Genomic DNA, 24290 nt, shown 5'->3' with positions numbered 1-24290 from the left:
AATTCTGGGATGCTAATTTATATTCCATTTTTCCACTTTTCGACATATTGTAGATAGTCGCCTTGATGTTTGTCCTCTTTGATATCAAACAGATGTGCTTACTGCCTGTTCAGAGGTTGACAATACCGCACAAAAGGTAGAATATTTGCTAGAGCTTGCCTTAAAAAGACACCAGCACAGATAAGAAATCCATATCAGTCCTGTTGTACGTCATCAACCAGAACTTTTTTCCTGCACTAGAAATACTGTTCATACATGCATGTCAGCATTGTTGTGACACTTTCGTGCACAGAGTGATCTGTCTTGATTGATGCTGTGCACACATGACATTTTTATGAAACGGTGACATGATAAAACAAGATGTGGAAACATACAAGGCATGGCTTGTCCAACAAAATTTTAAGTCGCTATAGCTTTACCTACAGTGCGTTTCACCTAGGTACTGCAACTCAGCGTATGAGACAGACACAATCCACGTACAAAACAAACGATTAGCTTGGGTATCACGACACATTTGAAAGTCACCGCCTCAATGATTAATTACAGTAAACCAGCATAGGGCTGCCACTCAGTCTAAGCTAAGAGGTACACTTGATCTACAATGTGTGGCTTTTTAGTTAGTTTCTGTTGAGAATACCTTCATCTCTTGAACTCTAGAGCTGAAATTGTAAAAGAAACAGTTACATTGTAGATCAAGTCTAGCCAACTGTTTATCTCTCAGTCCAGACAGCGGCTGCCCCATGCTGGTTTACTGTAATTAAAGCTGGTGACCTTTACAAAGTTAGAGAAACCAAATAACATAGTCACTTTAAGTGAACTTTTGACAAAATGGTAACCATCCTTCACTCAGATCTGAATTTACTTTTGCTAGAAGTTCCAGACTGTCATTTGACCAATGGTAGACATGGTTCCTCATACTCTGGAGTGACTGAGACAAGGAGGAGCATATCAGCCTTAGCTAAATGACATGCATACTGACATGAAATCTGGGGATAAGGAGAACTTGAGTACTATGACAATAACTAACAAAAAGTTGAGGTAATTTTCAATTTTGAGAAAAAATATTCTCATGTGCATTAATACAGAAGTAGAAGTACTTATCTTCCATTCATGTAAACCAGTATTATTTCACAGAACAAAATCTCACTGCAAGCACATAAACCATGCCACTCTCACTTTATTACATTACAACATCAAAAAGACACTTGGTCAGATACAGTATTATATACCAGTAGTATAGTATGGTAATATTATACAGGTCCTTGGTGTCGCGCCAGGGGTTTAGATTAGAAATATTTTTAGTATTGATTCATGATTAGTAATAACAAGTCATCGTTGATGACACAGTCCCCACTTGTTAATGGGTACTTTGATTACAAGTCCTCAGAGAGGATAGAGTCCTCTTCATTAATTAGGTCTGTGATAAAAATACTTTGATACAGATGGCGCTCAATGGCCAAGAATGAGTTCCATGGTGATGAAAACATAAAACCAATGTAGGCCACCATCCTAAAGTTCATAAAATGAGTCAACTAGGAATTAATCAACAGGATGTTGCAAAACATTTTTGCATACAATCCTAATATTTAACAGATTATCACTGGTACCATATTTCATGAAGTTTGATGCAGTATTTACAACAAACTATGAGATCAACATCTGTATCACGTTAATCAAATTTGACATTCTATTAATTTGTGGCTATATCACTCTAATTAGGAAAGTTCATTACATATGCAATTACAAATAATTAAAATGACACTGATAAATGTCTTTTTCAATGTTAAAGCAATGTGAGCTTAACATCTGTACAAAGTTTCATGAAATTTGATGCATTATTTCTTGACATATCAGCCTACTTACCAAACTTCAATAACTGACATGTTACTGCTACATGACGTGAAACAAATTGACGAGCATATGAATGAAATAGGTCAATGTCCTTGTACCAACTTTGAATGATACTGGTGGAAATATGTCTGAGTTATGGCTCTGTACATTAGAAAATTGTAACAAAACCACCGCCATGCAGCGATATTTGATCTTACTGTTTAAAAACATAGGGCCAAAGTCCCTGAAGCTACTATAGACATGGATACAAAATTAAGTATTTCCTGACTGTATGAAATTATCTCACTAAGGTCATCCTAGGGACATGTAAACCAAATATTAAAGCTGTCTGACCAGCGGTTTTGAAAAAACAAGCAACTCAACAGTTGACAGAGCTCTGCTGTGTTATGTAGAGAATAACCTTATGTGACACATGTATTGATGAAGAAGGTGGATATCTTTGATAGCTCATTTCAGGATGGCCTGACCAAAACTGGAAAAAAATTCCGTAAAAATACAGATTTGCATATTTCATCAGACTATAATAGTCTATAATAGCAAACAAACAAGAGTTAATTACATTCTAATTAAAGTAAACAAGACTTGCTTAAATCAAGATTTATGTCATAAAAAAACAGCATATCTGTCAGGTTATAAAGAATCTTGAGCTGATTATCTTTTAATATCAGTATTTTCATCCTATTAACCAAGCACATTTTAACTTTCAAATTAACATTGTAAGTAAGTTCTGTTGAATAAGTTGAGACTGTACGTACTCAGAGAAAGCACACTGAAGAGACAAATGTTTGAAACTTAAGAAGTTCAAGGTCATTAAAAGCATTATAAGGAATCATGTTACACTTTCATTGCACTGTTTACACAGATTGCATAATTGCTATAAATAGCACATGAGGAATCTTACAGCCCAGCTTTACCATAAAAACCCTATCACTTTGACCACTCTTTCAATTGACCACTCTACTTTTTTCCTCAAAAAATAATCTTATTTTATCCTTACCAAGTCAACCATAAATGGAAATTAGAACTTTCTCTATCTCTATTTATTGACCACCCTATCATGACAAACTATTATAAGCAATTTCTTTTAGATAACATAAATGGTGGTTCAGAATATATCAAAGTTGGGATTCAGGAAAGTTGCCTTTAGATGTTTTAATCCTCAATTCACTATGAACTGTCAAAAAAAGTTGAACTTTCTGATAATTCCACACTAAAATTATTTTGGCTTTGATAATTTCCTAATTAATTCAATTATTTGAAATCATATTAATTATTTTTTTCTGGGTGAATTGATAGGGTTTATACAGTACAAGAATTACATACAATGTAAGTCAAATTTTGACCAAAAATGACAAAAAAATTCCTTAAAAATACACATTTGCATATTTCATCACAATTTGAACAAATCTAAGTTGGGTTATCCCTAGGGACCTGTATACCAAGTAACAAAGCTGTCTGATCAGTGGTTATGAAGAAGATTTTTTTACCAAAAACGCCTTCTTTGGCATTAATTTGCCTATTTTCAACAATACCAAAAAATTAAAAAAACTAGTTTCTCAAAATCATATTTTTCATCTACACAACAAATATCAAATCAGTAAGTACTGCGGTTCTCAAGATATTTGAGTGGACGGACGCCTCACAAACGGACATACATACATACATACATACAGACTGACGACGGACGCTGGACGGATACCCATCCCAATAGCTTCTATAGACTATAGTCTATAGTAGCTAAAAATCAACACGTAAATGTATTACATAAGTCAATGTATGTCCATGTACCAACTTTGAATAAGATCAGTTGAGACTTGCCAGAGTTATGGCTCTCGACATGAAACAACCATAACAAAATTGCCACCATGTGGCCATATGACCATCTCGTGAAACCAATCGACATACATATGTATTAATAAGTCAATGTCCTTGTACCAATTTTGAAAAAAATCAGTTGAAACATGTCTGAGTTATGGCTCTGTACATGACAAAATCATAATAAAATGGCTGCCTAGCGGCCATATTGGATCATATCACAAAACAAATTGACGTGCATATGAATCACATAGGTCAATGTCCTTGTACCAACTTTGAATAAAATCGGTTGAGATATGCCTGAGTTATGGCTCTGTACATGAAAAAATTGTAACAAAATGGCCACAAGGCAGCCATATTGGATCATATCACAAAACAAATTGAGGTGCATATCTATTACAGTGGTCAATGTCCTTGTACCAACTTTGAATAAAATTGGTTGAAACATGTCTGACTTATGGCTCTGTACATGAAAAAATTGTAATGAAATGGCCGCCTGGTGGCCATATTGGATCATATCACCAAAAAAATTGACGTGCATATCTATGACATTGGTTAATGTCCTTGTACCAACTTTGAATAAAATCAGTTGAAACATGTCAGAGTTATGGCTTTGTACATGAAAATATCGTAACAAAATGGCCGCAAGGCAGCCATATTGGATTGTATCACAAAACAAATTGACAAGCATATCTATGACATTGGACAATGTCCTTGTACCAACTTTGAATAAAATCGGTTGAAACATGCCTGAGTTATGGCTTTGTACAAGAAAAAATCATAATAAAATGGCCGCCTGGCGGCCATATTGGATCGTATCACAAAACAAATCGACGTGCATATCTATGACATTGGTCAATGTCCTTGTACCAAGTTTGAATAAAATCGGTTGAAACATGTCTGAGTTCTGGCTTTGTACATGAAAAAAATCGTAATAAAATGGCCGCCTGGCGGCCATATTGGATAGTATCACAAAACAAATTGACGTGCATCTGTATGACATATGAAGTAATCCTTGTACCAAGTTTGAATGAAATTGCTCCTTGCATCTCTGAGATATCTGCGTGAACGGACGGACGGACGCACGCACGCACGCATGCACGCACGGACATGACCAAACCTATAAGTCCCCCCGGATGGTGTCCGTGGGGACTAATAAAGGATAAAATTGAAATAACAGTACTTGCTATATATGTTTGTACGACAACTATGCCCAGTTTACCCGCTGATGAGAACAGTTCACGATGTCAGACCCTACAAGTATAGATTATCTGTCCAATATGTAAAACTATTGGGCAAAAATTGGCAATATTTAACATGAGAACTACCTATAAGGGATATATTGTGCCATCATCGTCACACTAGTAACTGCACTGCCCTGAAACTTCGACTTGCAAGCTGAAAACTAGCGTTCCGCCTTAAAACTGAAAATGTTTGCATCTAGTTATAGACACAGAGGGCGCTTTTCGAAAATTCAATCCCAGCATTCTTTGCGTATGCCGTCGTTCATATGCACGAGTTTTCTCTTTATCTATTTTTAGGCGTGATATTTTACGAGCACTCAAAAAAACATGGTGACGCCCATGAAAGCCAGGTACAATTCCGGTTACTCAAATAGTATATTATGAATCTGTGCATGCATAATCATTAAGCAGCTGGTGCGACTATTAAAGGCGTGGCAATATAATTTCTTCTTTCAATAAATTATCCTGTACAAACCTGCCTACTTTTAATGTCCGTATTTTGTTTGTCGCAAAGTAGAGAGAGAGAGAGAGAGAGAGAGAGAGCGACATATTGCTTGCATTCTTGGTATGACAAAAGGTGACAGCCAAGATCAAATTGTTAGTAATGCGCACACAGGCTTTAAATACAGTATGCAAACACTGCATTTTGGTTATTCTGTTATTTGCTGCAAGTATCAAAGGTTACAAGGATTTCAACTGGAGTATAACATACATCCTAACAAACGGTACTATCATTGTATATATGACAATGGAAATTTCCTGTGCCTAAAATTGATGTTGGTAATAACATCAGTTGCAATTGTAGTGTAGGAACATCCAAAAGTTTATGGTGTTTACTGCCAAGTATTGCTGCTGATACCATGCTCAGCTCAATGTTTCCCTGATTATTTAGTGAAGACATTGACGTTATAGCTGTATAAATTGATACACCATGACATGACTATCATACAGGACACTCACCAATGAATTCATGATGTTGATCCATATTCAGCAATTGTATAAACCATTGTTATACCAAGTTTACAGCCAATCTTTCAATTTGCATGGTTGTAAGAAGTATGCTACTTCCCTAAAAGTTTTTCTTTCATCATTATAGTTTGTTTGAGGCAGAAAGGCTACACTGAATGTCTTTATTCAACCATGACAAAGGTATATTAAGCTAACAGCAAAGATGCATAAGTTCTTAAATCCCATTGAAGAGTTCACAAAATCATTGAAGTTGCACCATGAAAATCACACATCAGTTTTATTTAAACAGCGGTACCTTCTTCAGATGGCTGATGTGAGTTTGCCTTTTTTGTTGATAGGTTAGTCTTTGTTTCCCTTACATCTTGGCTAAGGTTACCATCAAAGTCATATTTTGTTCCCAGAGATACATTTTGCAGTAAGTCTGTGATTTCATCTGGGTTGACCTCATTTTGTGTTCCCTGTAATAATATATTGACGAGCCAATCAGGGTTCTTTTGCTTTTCTGGCTGCAGTGGAGGAAATGGATTTCCAACAAACTCTAAGAATGCCATCGTTGAAGCACTTGGATGGAGATGCATACCTCTTTCACCAACACACCACAGCTTTGTGTAACTGCCTCCAAAATTTTCATAGCGTGGGACAAGCACTTTAAAAAGCTTATGAACCAAATCTTTTTCCTGTGTGAAAAATTGAGAGAACTGTATTATGTCTTAGCTTTTCTGTTGTAAACCCTTTCCACATAATTTTACCCAGAACTGTCTGTGCACATGAAAAGTAGAGTGCATGTTGCTGGTTTTGACCCATATAATTAGGGGTATCAGGGTATCACTACATGCGCCAGGAACATACACTGTATGCAGGTTCTACTTTCACTTCATTTTGCTGTGTTATGGAATTGGAAAATCAGGTAGAAATGTGCCAGCAAAATGCTTAAATTCTATTATCCATTTCAATTTAGTCATTGTCTTTAGATTATTGCATTTTCAAAGTTATCATTGGTTTAACATGGAAATAAAGCCGCTGTCAATTGGAATCTCCACCCCTGGGTGCACCTGTCCACCAAATACTAAGATGGTAGGTGCTGCGGTTTAGGAGTTTTTAATGTTGTCAAACATACATCCGCACACGCTAACTAACTAACATACATACATACATACATACATACATACATACATACATACATACATACATACAGACAGACAGACAGACAGACAGACAGAAAGACAGACAGACAGACAAACAGATAGACATGCATACATACATACATACATGTATGGTTTGTACAGTACAATAGTTACATACAATTTAAGTCAAATTCAGTTAATATCAATTATCGTCTGACATTGCATCATTCCTATAAATAACACCCCAGCCTTCAACAGCACAATCATAATCTGCTCATTCACACAGGCAGTACTTGACTTTGAATGAATGACCTACTACAGTTCACCTGTGTACCAAATTTGAAAGCATGGCAGAAAGTACCACAAAATTTGCACATTTCACCTTTAGTTCACTGAGTCATCTTTAGATCACTCCTTGGAACCTGCACACCCAATTAGAAAGTAATACCATACACAGTTTCAAAGAAGATTTTTAGTCCCCACGGACACCGTCCGCGGGGACTTATAGGTCTGGTCATGTCCGTGCGTGCATCCGTCCGTCCGTGCGTGCGTCCGTGCGTGCGTCTGTCCATTCACGCAGATATCTCAGAGACGCCTGGGGCGATTTCGTTCAAACTTGGTACAAGGATAGTACCCTACCTCATTCAGATGCACGTCGATTTGTTTCACAATGCGATCAAATTTGGCTGTGTTAGAGGACTTTTTAGTTTTCACCTCCATAGACTCCCATGTATAAGGCAGTCCATTGACTCCCATGTATAAGGCAGTCCATTGACTCCCATGTATAAGGCCAAGAAAAATAAAAATTTAGTTTCTCATCATATTCATATTGCAAAAAGGATGCACTGAGACAGTTTTTAGTCCCCACAGATAAAGTCCAGGGGGCTTATAGGTTGGGTCATGTCCGTCCGTGAGTCCATCTGTTCACGCAGATATCTCAGACGCTTTGACAAAATGTCACGTGACCTTGGTGACCTTTGATCTCGAATATACATATTTGTCCTTAACTCAGTAACCACAAGTGCTAAACCTTTCATATATGGTATGATGGGACACCTTATGACGCCACATATTGTACCTCATTAATTATACACATATCTAATTTTGAGCGAGCCAATAGAGCTAGAGGTCTGATTTTTGGTATATAGGGATAACTTAGCAACACAATTTTTTTGACAAAATGTCACTTGACCTTGGTGACCTTTGACCTCAAATCGCACTGGATAGAAACCATTGTAAAACTGTCACTTTCCAACACCTTCTCTTTAATAGAATTGTCATTCTCTGGAACAATTTACCGGCGACAATTAGAACCACTGCTTCACTTTGTACATTTAGAGTAACATTGACGAAATGGTATTGGGATAAATTTTATAACTGTTTTGATCCAGACAACACTTGTACGTGGATTTCTCGTTGTCTGTGTAGCAGGTGTAGACCTATGTAGATTTTATTTGATTTGTTTTAGACTTTCTTCATTTTTTATCTCCTGTATGTTATTGTTGTTTGCTTTTTTCATTTGTACATATTTCATTTCATTAGGGTGACTGGCTTTGTATTAGGGGGGTCGCGCGCTCAACTAAATTCCTTCACTGGGGTGTGCTCATTGAAATACGTATGAAAAAGTGTCATCATGAAGAAGGTGAAGTCGTCGTTCAAGAAGAAAAAAAACGTGTAATAAAATAAAACTATTTACAAACTTTGTGTGTGTTCTTTTCTGTTCTTTAATTTTTATTTTGAGCAATGGTTTTCTCCGCTGAAAAGTCAGCGAAATTTGGTTCAGGCTGGCGCGCGCTAAAAAACGGCGCGTTGATTTACGTCGTTGCCGTAACTTTGAGACAAAACCCGGAGGCCGTCTTTCTAGGTAGAAAAATCCTATATGTGTCATTTTATAGACCAGAATTCGACCTATATGATGGTGGTTACGTATCGAAAATCGGCCAAATGACAGCAAAAATACACCAAAATAAAGATTTAAAACTTAATTTTCCTTTTTTTCTTCCGTATGATTCATATTATACGGAGCCAGTTCATAAATATTTGAAATTTCAGCTTTCTAATGATATGAAAATTGTACGGATTCGAGTGAACATGGTCTCCGGAAATTACAAAATACTTTCTGTGACAGAGCGAATATAGCGCAAGCTGTCATGGGGGGTCATCTGAACAATAACGCCGACCCGGCGCTCAAGAGTTTTCTGACCTCATGGAGCTTCTACGGATTCATATGCAAATATTTCAAGTTCTCACAAAGATAAAATTTCGGGAAAGTTTTCAGGTAAGTCAAAATAAGCCCTTTGAAGTTGTTTTTGTGTCAATCTGATTTTTAGTTCGAAATTAGAATGTTCATTCTTTTCTGTACTTGTTGCCATGTTACGATCTTTTTCAGTTTGTTGACGTCGCGTTGTCGATCGAATCGAAAGATTTTAAATTCTCCCTACTTGTGGTGGTGTGCTGAAGTCCCGGGACTTCGATCAGCGTACAAATGATCGTCATACATGTTTGAAAGTTATAAAATGTTCAAATAAATTGTTTTGTCCAATTTCCGTTGTAGCTGTCTGTTGTGTGTTCGTCCACTAGACAGCAAAATTTGCGATTCGCGTTTTCCCGTGTACCGTCAATTTGATCCCGGAAGTACCGGTAACACAGGTTGCGGTCCGAGCGAGCGTTCAGAATAGGGAATGTAAAATCTATGTAACTGCGATTTTCGTCATGATTTCACTTTAAAAGGAGTTCCAATCGGCAAAAATACTATCGAAGAATTTGAAATTCTCGTTTGCTAAACCGCGAAAATGAAATTTACCGTGACTGAATTATGAATGAGAATGTAAACATGAATGATTGATGAGACGGCCTTGTCGCAGTACAGTTTAGGGACCGTGGTTTACATCGTGGACGGTAACATCGCAACTGCAGATTTACTTTCTGGAACTAAATTTCCAGTACCGAGCAGTTCAGTTTACACTTCTTACCGTTTATTAAATTCCGTCGATGTCAGATAAACGTGTACGTAAAGCTACTAAATGTCGGAGCTGGAAGACAGATCAAGTTAGCATGAATCAGCTGAGCGATCTAAAAATAGCTACTGTAGACGTCTGTGCGGAACTTCCGGTTTATACATCCGTGGTGTTGCAATGCGAATGCTCGGTGTTTTTCATTTCTAAATGATAAAATTCAACACTATGAAGCAGTAACGAAATGATCGAGCCGTATTTAATATTTTGATGACGTAAAATCGAATTCATGACGATCTTGTATCGCTTATAACATGAAGACAGACCATTTGGTCATGCTTGCATTGTGCTTATGCCCTCTGTGGGTCATTGAGTTTTAGTGTTTACTATGTATTGCGTCTATTACTCACTGCTGTACTGATGATTATGAAGTTAGCATTCAGATTTTTTACTTGTAATAGTTATCCTGTTTGTAAATACTACTACTACCACTACTACTAATAATAATAACAATGATGATGATGAATTGTGATGATGATGATGATGATGATGATGATGATGATGACAAATACAAAAATATTCATTTCTATAAAAAAAGTCTGGTAATTTCTGATTATTACCAATCTCTGATGGCATGATGCAATCTACAAAATGACTTCATTTGAAATATAGTAATCATTAAGAGTTTTGAAAGATAAAAATATGATCTATTTTTTTTTTGCTTTAAGGTCATGACAAAGATAAATCAAGAAAAATATATGTAATTGGAGAAGAGTGTGACCGAAAGGGGATAACAAGAGAGATACTGGAAGGAAATGGTGTTTATGCTGTAGAAAATATAACTGAAATGGTTGTAGTTGAGCTAGAAATTTATAGAGCCAAACAAGGGATAGAGTGGAAGAGAATCTGCAATTGGATTGACAATTTGTATGGAGAGAGAAACATCCTTCAACAGTCACTGCGAACTTCTTTGCAAAGTATGACGGCAAAAAGAGACAAAGCAAAAAGAAACCATAATATTGCATGTATAGAGCAGATGAAACAACAAAAATACTGTCTACCAATTAAAAGAGATATGTCATCAAGTGCAAGAAACATGTACTGTACAATAATTGTTTATTTTATTACACTGTCATACTTCTTGGACAAGTTTCATGTATTTTCAAAAGAACTTCATGATGGCTGACCCAGTAAAGGAACTTTGAAAATCTTCACAAGCTTCTTGTTTATTAGCGCAACACACGTGTAGGTCACACAGAATACTGAAAAGAAATACTGTCAGAGCACCATTGACTAATCTTTTAAGGTTTTGTTTCACTATTTTGATTGAGTGTGTGTCAGTTGTTCGATCTTGTTCTACTCCCAAAGCATGTTGACGCAAACACTAATTATCTTATCAGTCAGACACACTGTTATTGTTGACATTTCAATTGTAGTCTCTACTAGAATTCACTTGTAAACAAAAACAACACAGATAACACTCTCACATGATAAATAGATAATGTGAACCTGTGCAACTTACCATGCTTTAGGGAGTAGTTAAAGAATCTACAATAGGTAAAACGGGGAATTCTAAGGCGCGCATGCTTACAGTAACCATTGTACAAACAAACCTATGTGGCCTAAAGTGACCATAGAAATATGTGTATTCCTGTGTATATGCTCACTCACAATGTTTTTTGTTTGTACTCTATCACATGACTTATTCCACGTTCATTTTCCATGGAACACTACAGTAGTCTGCACACAACATTTTTATTCCAGAGTAGGCCCACTGACACTCACAACAACAGTTAAGAAATCACTGACAAATGGCAAATACTATGGCTTTCTAATAAGGTCATTTCTGTTGTCATGGTGATAAGAAACACCTATAATTACATAAAAATATTCTCTCAATGATATTCAAGCAAAATAACTTAATTGAACATTGTTTTTGCTTTTAATATGGATATTTGAAAGTTTTACGTCAAACCAGTATTTGTTGCCATGGAAACCAATTCATAATATAACGTTTCCATAGAAATCATATAATTTGGCATTTTTGACAAATTCTGATACCACCAGTGTAAAGAGCACCCTAAGAAACCTACTTGTGTGGAAAATCTTCTGTTTTGGTTTAAATATGAAGAAACTATAAAGAATTTTAAATTGACCAATGGCAAGTCACCATATCCTAAGTTTTCAGCATTTGACCATGGTGGGTTTCATCAATTTTTATGAATTTAACAGTTTTTTAACCAGAAAACTGTGTCTCATTGAACAAATTTCATTTTGGAAAGTGATAGTATGGAGAAAATTGAATGTAATTTTTATGTTACATCAGAAATTTTTAAATTCCCCTCAAAATGAGAGCGGCCTAAATATGTTAATTTATGCAAATTGGCATTTTTACTACACTTTACTCAAAATAATTCACAATTTTTTTCACTTTCAATTGGCGATATCTCGGCCATTTCTGGGTCAATTTTGATCAAACAAAAAGCTTTCTGTTTCTTTTTGTAAGATCTAACAGGAAATACCAATACAATATGCACATCTAACTTCTAAAAATTTCATGTGACCCCCCTATTTGTATAGGTGGTTCGCACCTGTTTCAGTCATCCTATCCTATGTCGGTACATGTATCGTGTCCGCTGTGGATGAATATTATAAATAAAATAAATAAAATAAAATAAACATATTTGTGCACAACTCAGTAACCACAAGGGCTACACCCTTCATATATGGTATGATGGGACACCCTATGACGCCACATATTGTACTCATTAATTATGTGCATATCTAATTTTGAGCGAACCAATAGAGCTAGAGGTCTGACTTTTGGTATATAGGGATAACTTAGCAACACAATTTTTTTGACAAAATGTGACTTGACCTTGGTGACCTTTGACCTCAAATAAACATATTTGTGCATAACTCAGTAACCACAAGTGCTACACCCTTCATATATGGTATGATGGGACACCTTATGACGCCACATATTGTACCTCATTAATTATGCACATATCTTATTTTGAGCGAGCCAATAGAGCTAGATGTCTGACTTTTGGTATATAGGGATAGACTATAGGATAGAAATTTTTTGACAAAATGTCATGTAACCTCTATAGCCTTTTACCTAAAATAAACGATTATGTCAATAAATAAGTAACCACGAGTGCTATGTCCTTTATATTTAGTAGGATGGGAGACCTAATGACAACACATGCTTTACCTCATTAATTATGCACATATATAATTGTGGGCTAGCCAATAGAGCTAGAGGTCTGAATTTTGGCATATATGGATTAATTAGCAATACAATTTTTTTTTCAAAACGTCATGTGACCTTGATGACCTTTGACCTCGATTGTGCATATATATGCATTACTCAGTAACCACAAGTTCTTTACGCTTCAATTTTGATAGGATAATAGACCTTAAGATGTCACATCTTGTACCTAATTTATTATGCGCATATGTTTTTCTTGGCGGGCCAATACAGCTACTAGAGGTCTGATCTTTTTTCCCGATTTAGAACCATAACTTAGACATGCCTCTTGTTTCAAATTGGGAACAAAGATATAGACCTATGTTTCCATAGATCTGAACATATACACTCCAGTGATACTTCTTAATGACCACATTTCCCTGCCCCATCAAGACTAATACTCCTATTACAAGTGGGGACTATGTCATTGTCAATGACTTGTTTAACCAAAAAATGGCAAAAATTGACCCAAAATACAAATATGCAAATTAAACCATAATTTTCATGAATTCTATTTTGAGTTATCACAAGGCACACCAAATTTTAAAGTGATCCGACCATTGGTTTAAGGTAAAAAGATTTTTTACTAAAATGGCAAAAAAAAGGAAAAAATTCATTAAAAATAGAAAGCATCAAATATTGACATCAAATTTATATATTTGAATGAGTTGGGCCTAAGGTACCTAAAAACCCAAATATGACAATGATCAGATGAGTAGTTCCTGAGTGATTGATTTTTGACCATTTTCGCTTTTTTTCTACCTCATTTGCATATCTATGGGGCTAAAAAGTTCATTTTAACAATGGCACATCTACACCATATATGACATCACTACACCAAAATTCAGCTTAATATGTGCAGCGGTTCGTGAGTTTTTGCGTTGGATGGACAGACATCCATACATACATACATACATACAGACAGACAGATAGACATCTCACATACAGACTTTTTTCAATCATACCGGTATAACCTCCCAATTGCCATATATGTACGGCCAATGGGAGCTTAAAAATTGCTCAGATTGCATTTAAATTACAGTCATTAACCGAACACATACTGCAGTTTCACTGTCAAATGAAGCTAATCTTCATACACTAACACAGAGCAAATAGCAACTACCATACTCTCTGGATCGAGTTAAGGACATAACACTTTACAGTACACACAGAAAACACATTGTTCTCTTGGCCATCATCATAGAGGGCATGTCTTTCTCATCTCTTATATGACTTTTGACTTTTATGACAAAAAAGAATGATCATTTCACGATGTACATTGTAGTTAATCAATTTCTTGATTTTATTGAAAGCTTTGAAGATTTTAAGGTGTTATGGTGATTTTCAAGGGTGTACAGACTTGCATGTACTCAAATACATTGGCAAACCTTAAAAGAATATTGATTACACTTGCCCGAACACAGAATTCACTTGCTACAGGGGTCCGAAGCCCTGAATATATTGCAGCAAGTTTGTTTCATAACTTCCAGTTTTTCTACATCACAGGTGCTGTTTGTTGTACACCTAACATCAAGCAGGTGTGGTTTCATCCTTTGTGTGGGGAAGCATGCACATTGCATGTTGTTCTTTATTAAATACAATCATTTCAATGAATGAAATACCGAGAAGATGACTTCAATACCATCATCACAATTAAAAATACGTAAAAGCTAACTCTTATTCCATAGTATGGCAAAGACAGACAAAATGAATATAAGATACGGATAATTGAAAAAACCATGAAATTCTCTTCATTTGATCTACATGTATATGTACAGTTGTTTTGCTAAGGGCAGTAAGCAGGTAAATGTTACTGGGGTTGCCAAGTCATTTTACCTGGGTTTCCTTCGGTATATCAATGCAATCAGATTAGGGGACAGCAGCGATGTTACCTGGGTTCCCAAATCATTTACCTTTATTCCCCAACCTTAGCAAAAACACTGATGTACTAACTTAAATTAATGTTAATAATACTTACACCAAGCCATGTGTTTGCTACTTGCATAGCTTCAGGATCTTTGAAGCCATTTTTGGCAACATCTATCAACTGTAATGGAGAAAGTATTGGGAATGAGACTGACTGTCACTCAGTACGGCCATTTTGGACAATAAGCAAAAATTTGCAACAAATTTATATTGACAAGCGACCTAGCGGCCGATATAGCTCCGCTGTGTAAAGAATAACTATTTTTGACACATGTTGATGAAGAAGGTGGAAATCACATTGGATCATTTCCGAGAACACGTCCACCAAAGCTATCTGACGAGTAGTTTTTTGAAAATAAAAATTTACAACCAAAAATGGCAATAATTGCCCCCAAAAATGAAAATTGCAGATTTCACCATAATTTCAATACATCATATATTACAATATCCCTTGGAACCTGTATGTCAAATATCAAAGCTATCGACTTGCAGTTTTTAAGAAACAAATTTTTGAACAAAAATGGCAAAATTTGCCCCAAAATTACAAAATTGCAGATTTCATCATAATTTCAAAGTATCAAATTAAGTTAATTTGTAGGAACCTGCATATCAAATTTCAAAGCTATTAGACCAGTACTCAATACTTTTTGTGAAACATTTTTTTACCCAAAATGGAAAAATACCGTCAAGGACACTATGTGCTCACATTCGGTTTGAATTGGTCCATTCATGAAATATTTAAACCAGAAAAACGAGAATGAAAAAGCAAATCAGGTCTCAAACTTAGGTACTGGAGGTCATCTTTAGGAACATGCATATCAACTTCTTAGCAATGGGACAAGCAGATCCTAAATAAATAAGCAAATGTCAACAAAAAAATTAGCCAGAGAAGGCTTGATAAAAAGAAAAGGTAGGAGAGTGGGGAAAAAATGTACGAGGGATCTGGTTAAAAAGTAATGCTAGCTACCTCATCAATCTTCTAGACCCTACCCCCTCCCGAATATCAAATGTTCCACCCCTTGGTATTGACCATGTTTACATAAGGCCAGATGGCAGGAAGTGCATTTACAACCTTGGGGATTTTTAATTAATGCTATGAGTGCTATCATTCGAATGTAAACAGCACTTAGTTACAGATAGTGAAATGCCTTCCACTGTGGGGGGTGATTACAACATTCTAGAATTATCCTGGATCCAAATTTCTCATCAGTTCTTGTGTGTTTTACATAAAAAAGTTGCAAAAGTTGGTCTGCAATGAAAAATTAACCTCAGCTTTGTTTTCTGGATCAAATTTTACTACAAATTGATACCAAATATGACAAAATTATACTCACAGCCTTCAAAACTGTCTAACAACATATCCTGGGTTGTTATACAAGGTCACAAACTGAGAAAATTACCTAAAATGTACAAATTTGACAAGAAGTTTTTTAGAAACCAATTTTTTGACCAAAAGTGGCAAAAACTGCCCAAAAAATACAAAATTTCAGATTTCGACCTAATTTCAATATATCATATTAAGATAACCCATAGGAGCCTCTTTACTAAATATCAAAGCAATCAGACAAGTAATTTTCGAAAAAAAAAATTTTCAACCAAAAATGAGAAAAATTTCCCCAAAAAATACAAAATTTCCGATTTCGACATAATGAGAAAAATTGCCCAAAAAATTCAAAATTACCAATTTCTACCTAATTTCAATATATCATATTAAGATAAATCATAGGAGCCTCTTAACTAAATATCAAAGCAATCAGACAAGCAATTTTCGAGAAAAAAAAATTTAAACAAAAATGAGAAAAATTTCCCCAAAAATACAAAACTGCAGATTTCATCAGAATTCGAATACATCAGATTTTGATCAACCTTAGGAACCTGCATACCAAATATAAAAGTGATCAGATCAGTAGTTTTTGGATAAAAAAATATTTGACTAAAAATTCGGAAAATTGCCCCAGAATTACAAATATGAAAATTTCAATTCAATTTGTATAAATTTGACTGGGGTCATCCTGAGGAACATGTCTACCATTTTTCAATGCAATCAGACAAGTGGTTTCAGAGAAAAAGATTGTTTGACTAAAAACTGAAAAAATTACCCCAAAAATAGAAACATGCGAGTTTCATCCCAATTTTTACACACTTAATTTAGAATACCTAAAGGAACCTGCATGTCAAGTTTCAACCCAATCTTACCAACAGTTTTAGCAATTTGAAGGTTTTTTGCCTTTTTTCCCCTCATTTGCATATTTTTGACACTGACAAGTTCATTTGAACAAATTCACATCTCCATCCCTAGGTGCACCTGTACATCAAATACTAAAATAGTAGGTGCTGCTGTTTAGGAGGTTTTGACGTGGACGGACATACATACATACATACCGACATGCAAATAGGATGCAAATGAACTGATTATACGATAACCTCACATTGGTATACCAAATGTGAGCTAAAAATTGCCCCAAAATTACAAAATTGCAGATTTCATCATAATTTCAATAAATATCATTAAATTTATGGGTAGGAACCTGTATACCAAATTGCAAAGCTACCAGATGAGCAGTTTTGGAAATACACATTTTTTGACCAACAAGTGACCTAGCAGCCGATATAGCTCTGCTGTGTTTATGTAGAGAATAACTATTTTTGACACATGTTGATGAAGAAGGTGGAAATCTTTGATAGCTCATTTCAGTGGCCAGAAAAAAGGGGCTAAAATAGCTGCAAAAATACACAATTAAAGATTTCATCATACTTTGAATATATCACATTGGATCATCCCTAGGAACATGTCAACCAAAAGCTATCTGATGAGTAGTTTTTTGAGAATAAAATTTTCTGACCAAAAATGGCAACAATTGCCCCTAAAAATAAAAATTGCAGATTTCATCATAATTTCAAGAGATCAAATTTAGTTCATCTGTAGGAACCTGCATATCAAATTTGAAAGCTATCAGACCAGTACTTTTTGAGAAACACATTTTTTGACCAAAAATGGCAAAAATTGCCCCAAAAAAATTCAAAATTGCAGATTTCATCATAATTTCAAGAAATATAATTAAGTTCATCTATAGAAACCTGTATACCAAATTTCACAGCTATCAGATGAGTAGTTTAGGAAATACACATTTTTTGACCAAAAATGGCCAAAATTGCCCCAAAAATACAAAATTGCAGATTTCATCAGAAATTCAATATATATTACTTAGTTCATCTGTAGAAACCTGTATACCAAATTGCAAAGCTATCAGACCAGTACTTTTTGAGAATCACATTTTTTGACCAAAAACGGCAAAAATTGCCTTAAAAATGCAAATTTGCATATAACTGCACAATTTGAACAAATCTGAAATAGATCATCCCTAGGGACCTATGTACCAAATATCAAAGCTATCTGACTGGTACTTTTGAAGAAGATTTTTTAAAGATTTTTTTACCAAAAACGACAAAAATTACCTTAAAAATACAAATATGCAAATTTCACCATGATTTGAACAAAGCTGACTATAGTCACCCTAAGTAAACTGTACATCAAATTTCAAGCAATCGGAAAAGCGGTTTCAGAGAAGAAGATTTTTTTAACCCAAAACAGCAAAAAATGCCCCAAAAATACAAATATGCAAATTCCACCACGATTTGACCAAACTTAAGTGAGGTCATCCCAAGTGAACTGCATATAAATTTTCAAAGTAATCGGACTTGCGGTTTCAGACGAGGCGGCAATTGTTGACGGACGATGATGGACGACGACGATGGACGACGACTGAAAATCAACCCCATTTGATAAGCTCCGCATCACTGACAGCAGAGCTAAAAAGTGGAAATCATATGTGGCTAAAAAAGCGAGAAACGTTGGGTTTATTTTTCACTTGAGTGATTAACACATAATAGCCTAAGTGGGGTAATAGTGTCTGATGAGTAGCCTTCACTGTTTTTCAGAAACTTGAACCACAAGTGTGAGTGACTGTGCATGGTCCCTGCAACACATGTGCACAGAGGTTGCATACAGTATCTAGAGATAGGACCACACTGGTGGAAGACGACTAGCTGACAAAACATGCATATCTGACAAAACCCACCCCATTTCACTATAACTCTACTCCTTGGTATAAAATAATCCCTAAACATCTTTCCGCTGTATCACAACCTTCTACAGATATTGTATCACTTGACTGTACAGCTACATATAGTGGATTACATCAACTCATAACATATCATAGACAGTAATCATGAAGTGAAATGCACTCTGTGTAAACCATAATCTCAAACCTCATAATAGAAGGGTGACATGTTGCGCATTTGATGGGGACTTCAATTAGATGGGGGATTTACATAATCTCATATCCTTGAGATTATGTAAATCCCCCATCTGACCACCATCTCAACGTGTCAGTTTGGAGAGACGCTTCTGATCCGATCAGCTTCTCACGACTTTGTAGTTTGCATGGGATCCAGTCGGTTTGGGGTCCAGTTGTCTAGAAACCCTAACGCTTACCCCCAAAATAATTTATCACCCCTTTCCAGATCGTGATTTTGACCTCATTTCCATAGTACAGTACTGTACACACAAATTTGACACTTGTACAATGTCGAAATTCATTCTGTTTTTATAATTATGGCCACCGTCTATGATTTTCGCTGATCACTGCGTCTCACGTGACTTGACTAGACGCAGCACGTAGTAAGACGCAGATACCGGCAACCGCCATTTTGAAATGAGACAGTTTTTGGTCTCCCGGAAGTTGTTGATTGCGCATGCCCGCACATAGTGCTTCATTTTTTATCGCCTGCTTTTTAGTCTAGTCTGGTAGCTGCCAATATTTCAAAACTTGTAAGAATGGTAATTAAATCCTTGGTTAAATTCTAGCCACGTTCGCATCTTGAAACTGTGATAATTTTAGCGTTACTTCCAAATAAAATTGAACAGCCAATGACAGCGCCCCATGATTCAACCAATCAGATTTCGTAATTCGATACATGGTGGTTTCCCGTTACCCGCCTCTTTGTGCTTGTCACTGAGGCGGGGACCAGCCAATCTATGATTTAGCCAAAAGACTCCCTAGGCTACAGGTAATGAGTTCAGATATGCACCTACTATTATTTGACTCGATGAGGCCTTGACACGTATTTCAAGCCCTCGCCTGCACCTGTGGTTCTCAATGTTAGAAATATTTGTTGTAGGCTGTTTTAAGAAATAAAACGTTTTTATACGTACCAGGTACTCATAAAATTGCAAAAAAGTATCGGGCTAGTTTGCATCGGGCGAGTTGGAATCGGGCGAGGTGGAATCGGCGGCTGGGCGGGTTGAAAAAGGTGCGAGTTGACTGGTACCCGTTGAAACAAGCGGCTCTACTGCTAAAGGTCGTCATATTCACGGGTACTTATCAATCTGATTAAAATCAGATGTAGAGTACGGTGACGTCTTCTTATGCGTACGCGGTATTCTCTCATTGTCGCCTCTGTCGTAGTGAGAGGCGACACCCCAGGCACACCACCATTTGTGCATAGCAAATCTATGCGTGCATCCACTGGGCTTATCACTACGACAGAGGCGACATCGACAATGAGAGAATAAAGCGTACGCATAAGAAGACGTCTCCTTACTCTACATCTGATTTTAATCAGATTGGGAGTTGTACTTGTGTACCAAGAGTGAGCCGAAGGGGAAACAGAAAAACACTGTATACACTTAAATTAACGAATTTTATTCCGTAGAAGTATCTTATGAACACACGTAACTTACTCGTTCGGCATATTTCTGTGCCTCATGTCCTTTAGCGTAACTCGTCTCCACTCTTTCGTGTCGAACAAGGGCGGTGATCATTCCTTGTAATAGTCTGAGTCTCTCACGGGGGCCTCTCGACATATTGCGGAACATCTTTCCATGCCTACGTTGGGCAGGGTGGCTAGGAAAGTATCTTCGACTCATTCTCTTCCAATGTTGAGCTAAACTTGCTACGGTTTTTTGTTCATGAGCCCGATGCTGCAGCTTTGGCACGGAACGGACGCCTTATACACTTCCGGTGTAAGTAGCATTATGGGATTCTGTTTTGATCGTTTCGGCATGGTTCAGCCTTATCACAGGCGGTCCAGAAATTTTGAGTTTTGTCACTGTTTTCTCTATCAGTTCCTCTCCTTTTCTCTATGCTCTGAATGACCGGAGTAAATAAAATAAATGATTCTACAACGTAGCTTAGCCTCTTTATTCATCATATGTTTTTCACTCCATTACAAGGACGTTAACCATATATATATATATATATATATATATATATATATATATATATATATATATATATATATATATATATATATATATATATATATATATATATATATATATATATATACAATTAATTATGCTTATCCGTGGACTAATCAGGAATTTTATGGGTTAGCCAACATTGCGAAAGATAGAGATGTGAATGAAGAGGAACTGATAGAGAAAACAGAGAGAAAAACTCAATGTCTGGGCCGTCTATGGCCTGATGGGTGATTTCACACACCAAACAGTGGCGGCGCTCTCACTTCCGTTACACTTTTCGCTGACCACTGCGGCTCACTTGACCAGACAAGCAGCAGGTAGCAGGCGGGGACCAGCCAAGTTACACTTCTGCTCCCGCTTGATAGCAAACCTCCGCCCGCGGGCCCTCATCGCTGGGCTTTGAACCACGGCTAAGCAGGAAAAATCAAGCAAAATATAAACAAACATACACACAAGCATACAAATACATAAATAAATAATAAACACAAAGCAAACAAATAGATAAGCAAATATAATGAACAAACAAATATATATATATATATATATATATATATATATATATATATATATATATATACAGAGAATCTAGGAACTTGTAGTTGTCACTCTACAGGCTGTTTCATGCGCTAAGCAATCATCAGGAGTGAGGATATGGCGGGAATGGGACTGTTTATATTGTGTTGCAGGTGAGTATGCATATTCAAATAAGCGGATGCGGCCAATGGCAGGTCAGTTATTAATGAGGAGGAATTTGCTGCGGTGTCTGCATTTTGAGAGGAATTCTGCTCGTTTGTTGAGGGTTGATTTGCTGTCTGAATAAATTATATGGAGTTTTTCTGTTATGCAAAGGTTGCAGCTAGCGTTTGGTTTTATTTGAATAGGGGGGAGCTCTGTCGATAATTGGCCATTTGATATCGTAGTTTCTGTTGTTGTCTTTGAGTTTCCATATGAATTTTGAGAGTTCTGTGCTATTTCTGTGCTTGGGTGCCTTGAATGTCTACACAGTCGTTTGGAGAGCTATTCAGCGCTGGTACTATTCGCCCCATAGACGAGTGTGCAGAAGCGAGAAATACCCCAAGTCTGGAAACAGAATGGCTATAAAAACCACACCATGTCACATTCCGTGTCCGATTTCACTGTGAAAATTAACAAGTTCATCTATCATGCAACCGTCGATCGCTCCCTAGCATTCTAAAACTTCATACCTGATACTTTATCTGATTCAAAAACGCTCGTTTCGTGTAATTTTCGGCCGAATTCGACGGACACCTCGCCAAAACCTGGGGGTGAGCAACATTCCGGTCACCTCTTGGGTCCCTCCACTTTACTGACGTTGGCGCCGCCTACCCATGAGGGACGACTGGAATGTTGCTCATGCTTATGTTTTGGCCAGGTTTATCTCGAACTCAGCCGAAAATCACAGGAAATGAGCATTTTGTAAGCAGATGAAGTATCAGGTATGAATTTTCGTGTGATTTTCGGCCGAGTTCAGAAGACACGTCGCCAAAACATAAGGCATGAACAACCTTCCAGTCACCCCTCATGGGTACGCGGCGCTAACGTCAGTAAAGTGGAGGTGCCCAACGTCCACTGTGAGGTGACCGGAATGTTGCTCACGCTTATGTTTTAGCGACGTGTCCGTCGAATTCGGCCGAAAATCACACGAAACGAGCGTTTGTGAAGCAAATCAAGTACCAGGTATGAATTTTGAGAATGCTAGGGAACGGTCAACGGTTACATGATAGATGAACTTGTTAATTTTCACAGTGAAATCGGACACGGAATGTGACATGGCGTGGTTTTTATAGCCATTCTGTTTCCAGACTTGGGGTATTTCTCGCTTCTGCACACTCGTCTATGGGGCGAATAATCCCAGCGCTGATTTCTCGCTTCTGCACACTCGTCTATGGGGCGAATAGTACCAGTGCTGAATAGCTCTCCAAACGACGCGACTGTGATGTCTACTTGTGATACGTGTATCTTTGATTGAAAGTTGAGTCCGTGAGTCCAATGTAGTGTTTCTGATCGTTGCTTGTGGTGACAGTGGCTTTGTATATTACTGAAGAGGTGAGGCAGTTTCCTGAAAGTGGACAATCGTCTTTTTTGCGGCAGTTGCACAGCTTCTCTTGTTCCCTGTCTTTATGTAGTATTTGGTTGTTGTGGGCTTTGATTATGCTGCCCATATTTCTGGAGCAACTGTAGCTTACTTTTACGTTGTTTTTGTTGAAGAGCTTGTGTAGACGGTGGCCTTCTGGAAAGCGGGTCTTAATCAAGTTCAGGAATGTTCTGACGATGTTAGTTTTCATTGCCTTGTTGAACGGGGGGTTGTACCAAATGATTCGTCTGCTTCGTTTTCTTTTGTTTTCGGGCTATTGACAAAGGTTGAGACGACCCAAACTAGCCAAAATTAGCCAAACCACCATAAACCACCATAAACGACCCATATCATCAAGTAAACGACCTAAAATAAGCACAGGGATGAAATATGTCTCAGATTTCTGGAGAAACCGCCCCAAAAACGGCGAAAACCAGCCGGCATTTTCGATCATTGCAAATTCCTATACATGCCATCAACGAGTTAAGGGGTTCGGTTTGTTTCTTCAATAGAGGGCGCTGTGCAAGATTGTTACTGCTTTTACAACGTAAAGTGTAGCACAGGGAATTTCCCCGTTGTCGTGTTTAGTGGCTTACCAAGGAATGAGATCAAAGTTTTTAGTTTATTACATTTTTACAGCTCATTCACATTTTTTTTGATACCAACATTAATTTATTTGAATAAATTCTACAAACCAAATATTAAGATAACATGTGCCGTGGCCCTGGTTCCATACATGTACATACACATACCTGCATATATGTGCATGCATGCATGCATGCACACAAACATAT

At 36.8% G+C, this 24290-nt stretch overlaps 1 protein-coding gene and 1 long non-coding RNA gene across 2 annotated transcripts; one reads left to right on the top strand and one right to left on the bottom strand.

Annotated features, from left to right (window-relative positions):
- Positions 1–1159: 1159 nt before the first annotated feature.
- Positions 1160–21176, bottom strand: LOC139126355 (large ribosomal subunit protein bL17m-like). The gene is made up of 3 exons (XM_070692426.1): positions 20880–21176; positions 15189–15257; positions 1160–6556 (listed from the first exon to the last, which is right to left on the bottom strand). The coding sequence occupies exons 1-3, from the start codon at positions 21063–21065 to the stop codon at positions 6161–6163; spliced, it is 651 nt and encodes a 216-aa protein (XP_070548527.1). The 5' UTR covers positions 21066–21176; the 3' UTR covers positions 1160–6160.
- Positions 8563–11174, top strand: LOC139126357 (uncharacterized). Its single transcript, XR_011550547.1, has 2 exons — positions 8563–9281; positions 10686–11174. It is a non-coding gene; the product is annotated as an uncharacterized lncRNA (long non-coding RNA).
- Positions 21177–24290: the final 3114 nt, after the last annotated feature.

Source organism: Ptychodera flava (genome assembly GCF_041260155.1).
Source record: "Ptychodera flava strain L36383 chromosome 3 unlocalized genomic scaffold, AS_Pfla_20210202 Scaffold_27__1_contigs__length_13241970_pilon, whole genome shotgun sequence".
NCBI classification, from domain to species: domain Eukaryota; kingdom Metazoa; phylum Hemichordata; class Enteropneusta; family Ptychoderidae; genus Ptychodera; species Ptychodera flava.
The sequence above is the reverse complement of the archived record's forward strand: the minus strand, read 5'-3'. Positions and strand labels throughout refer to the sequence as shown.

Bases quoted from the DNA above. Each gene is read 5' to 3' on its own strand.
- LOC139126355 (XM_070692426.1), bottom strand. From the start codon at position 21,065: ATGAGTCGAAGATACTTTCCTAGCCACCCTGCCCAACGTAGGCATGGA. The intron at 15,258-20,879 runs GTAAGTTACGTG...TCTCCATTACAG, and splicing joins CACAGAAATATGCCGAACGA to TTGATAGATGTTGCCAAAAA. The intron at 6,557-15,188 runs GTAAGTATTATT...TTTTTCACACAG, and splicing joins TAGCAAACACATGGCTTGGT to GAAAAAGATTTGGTTCATAA.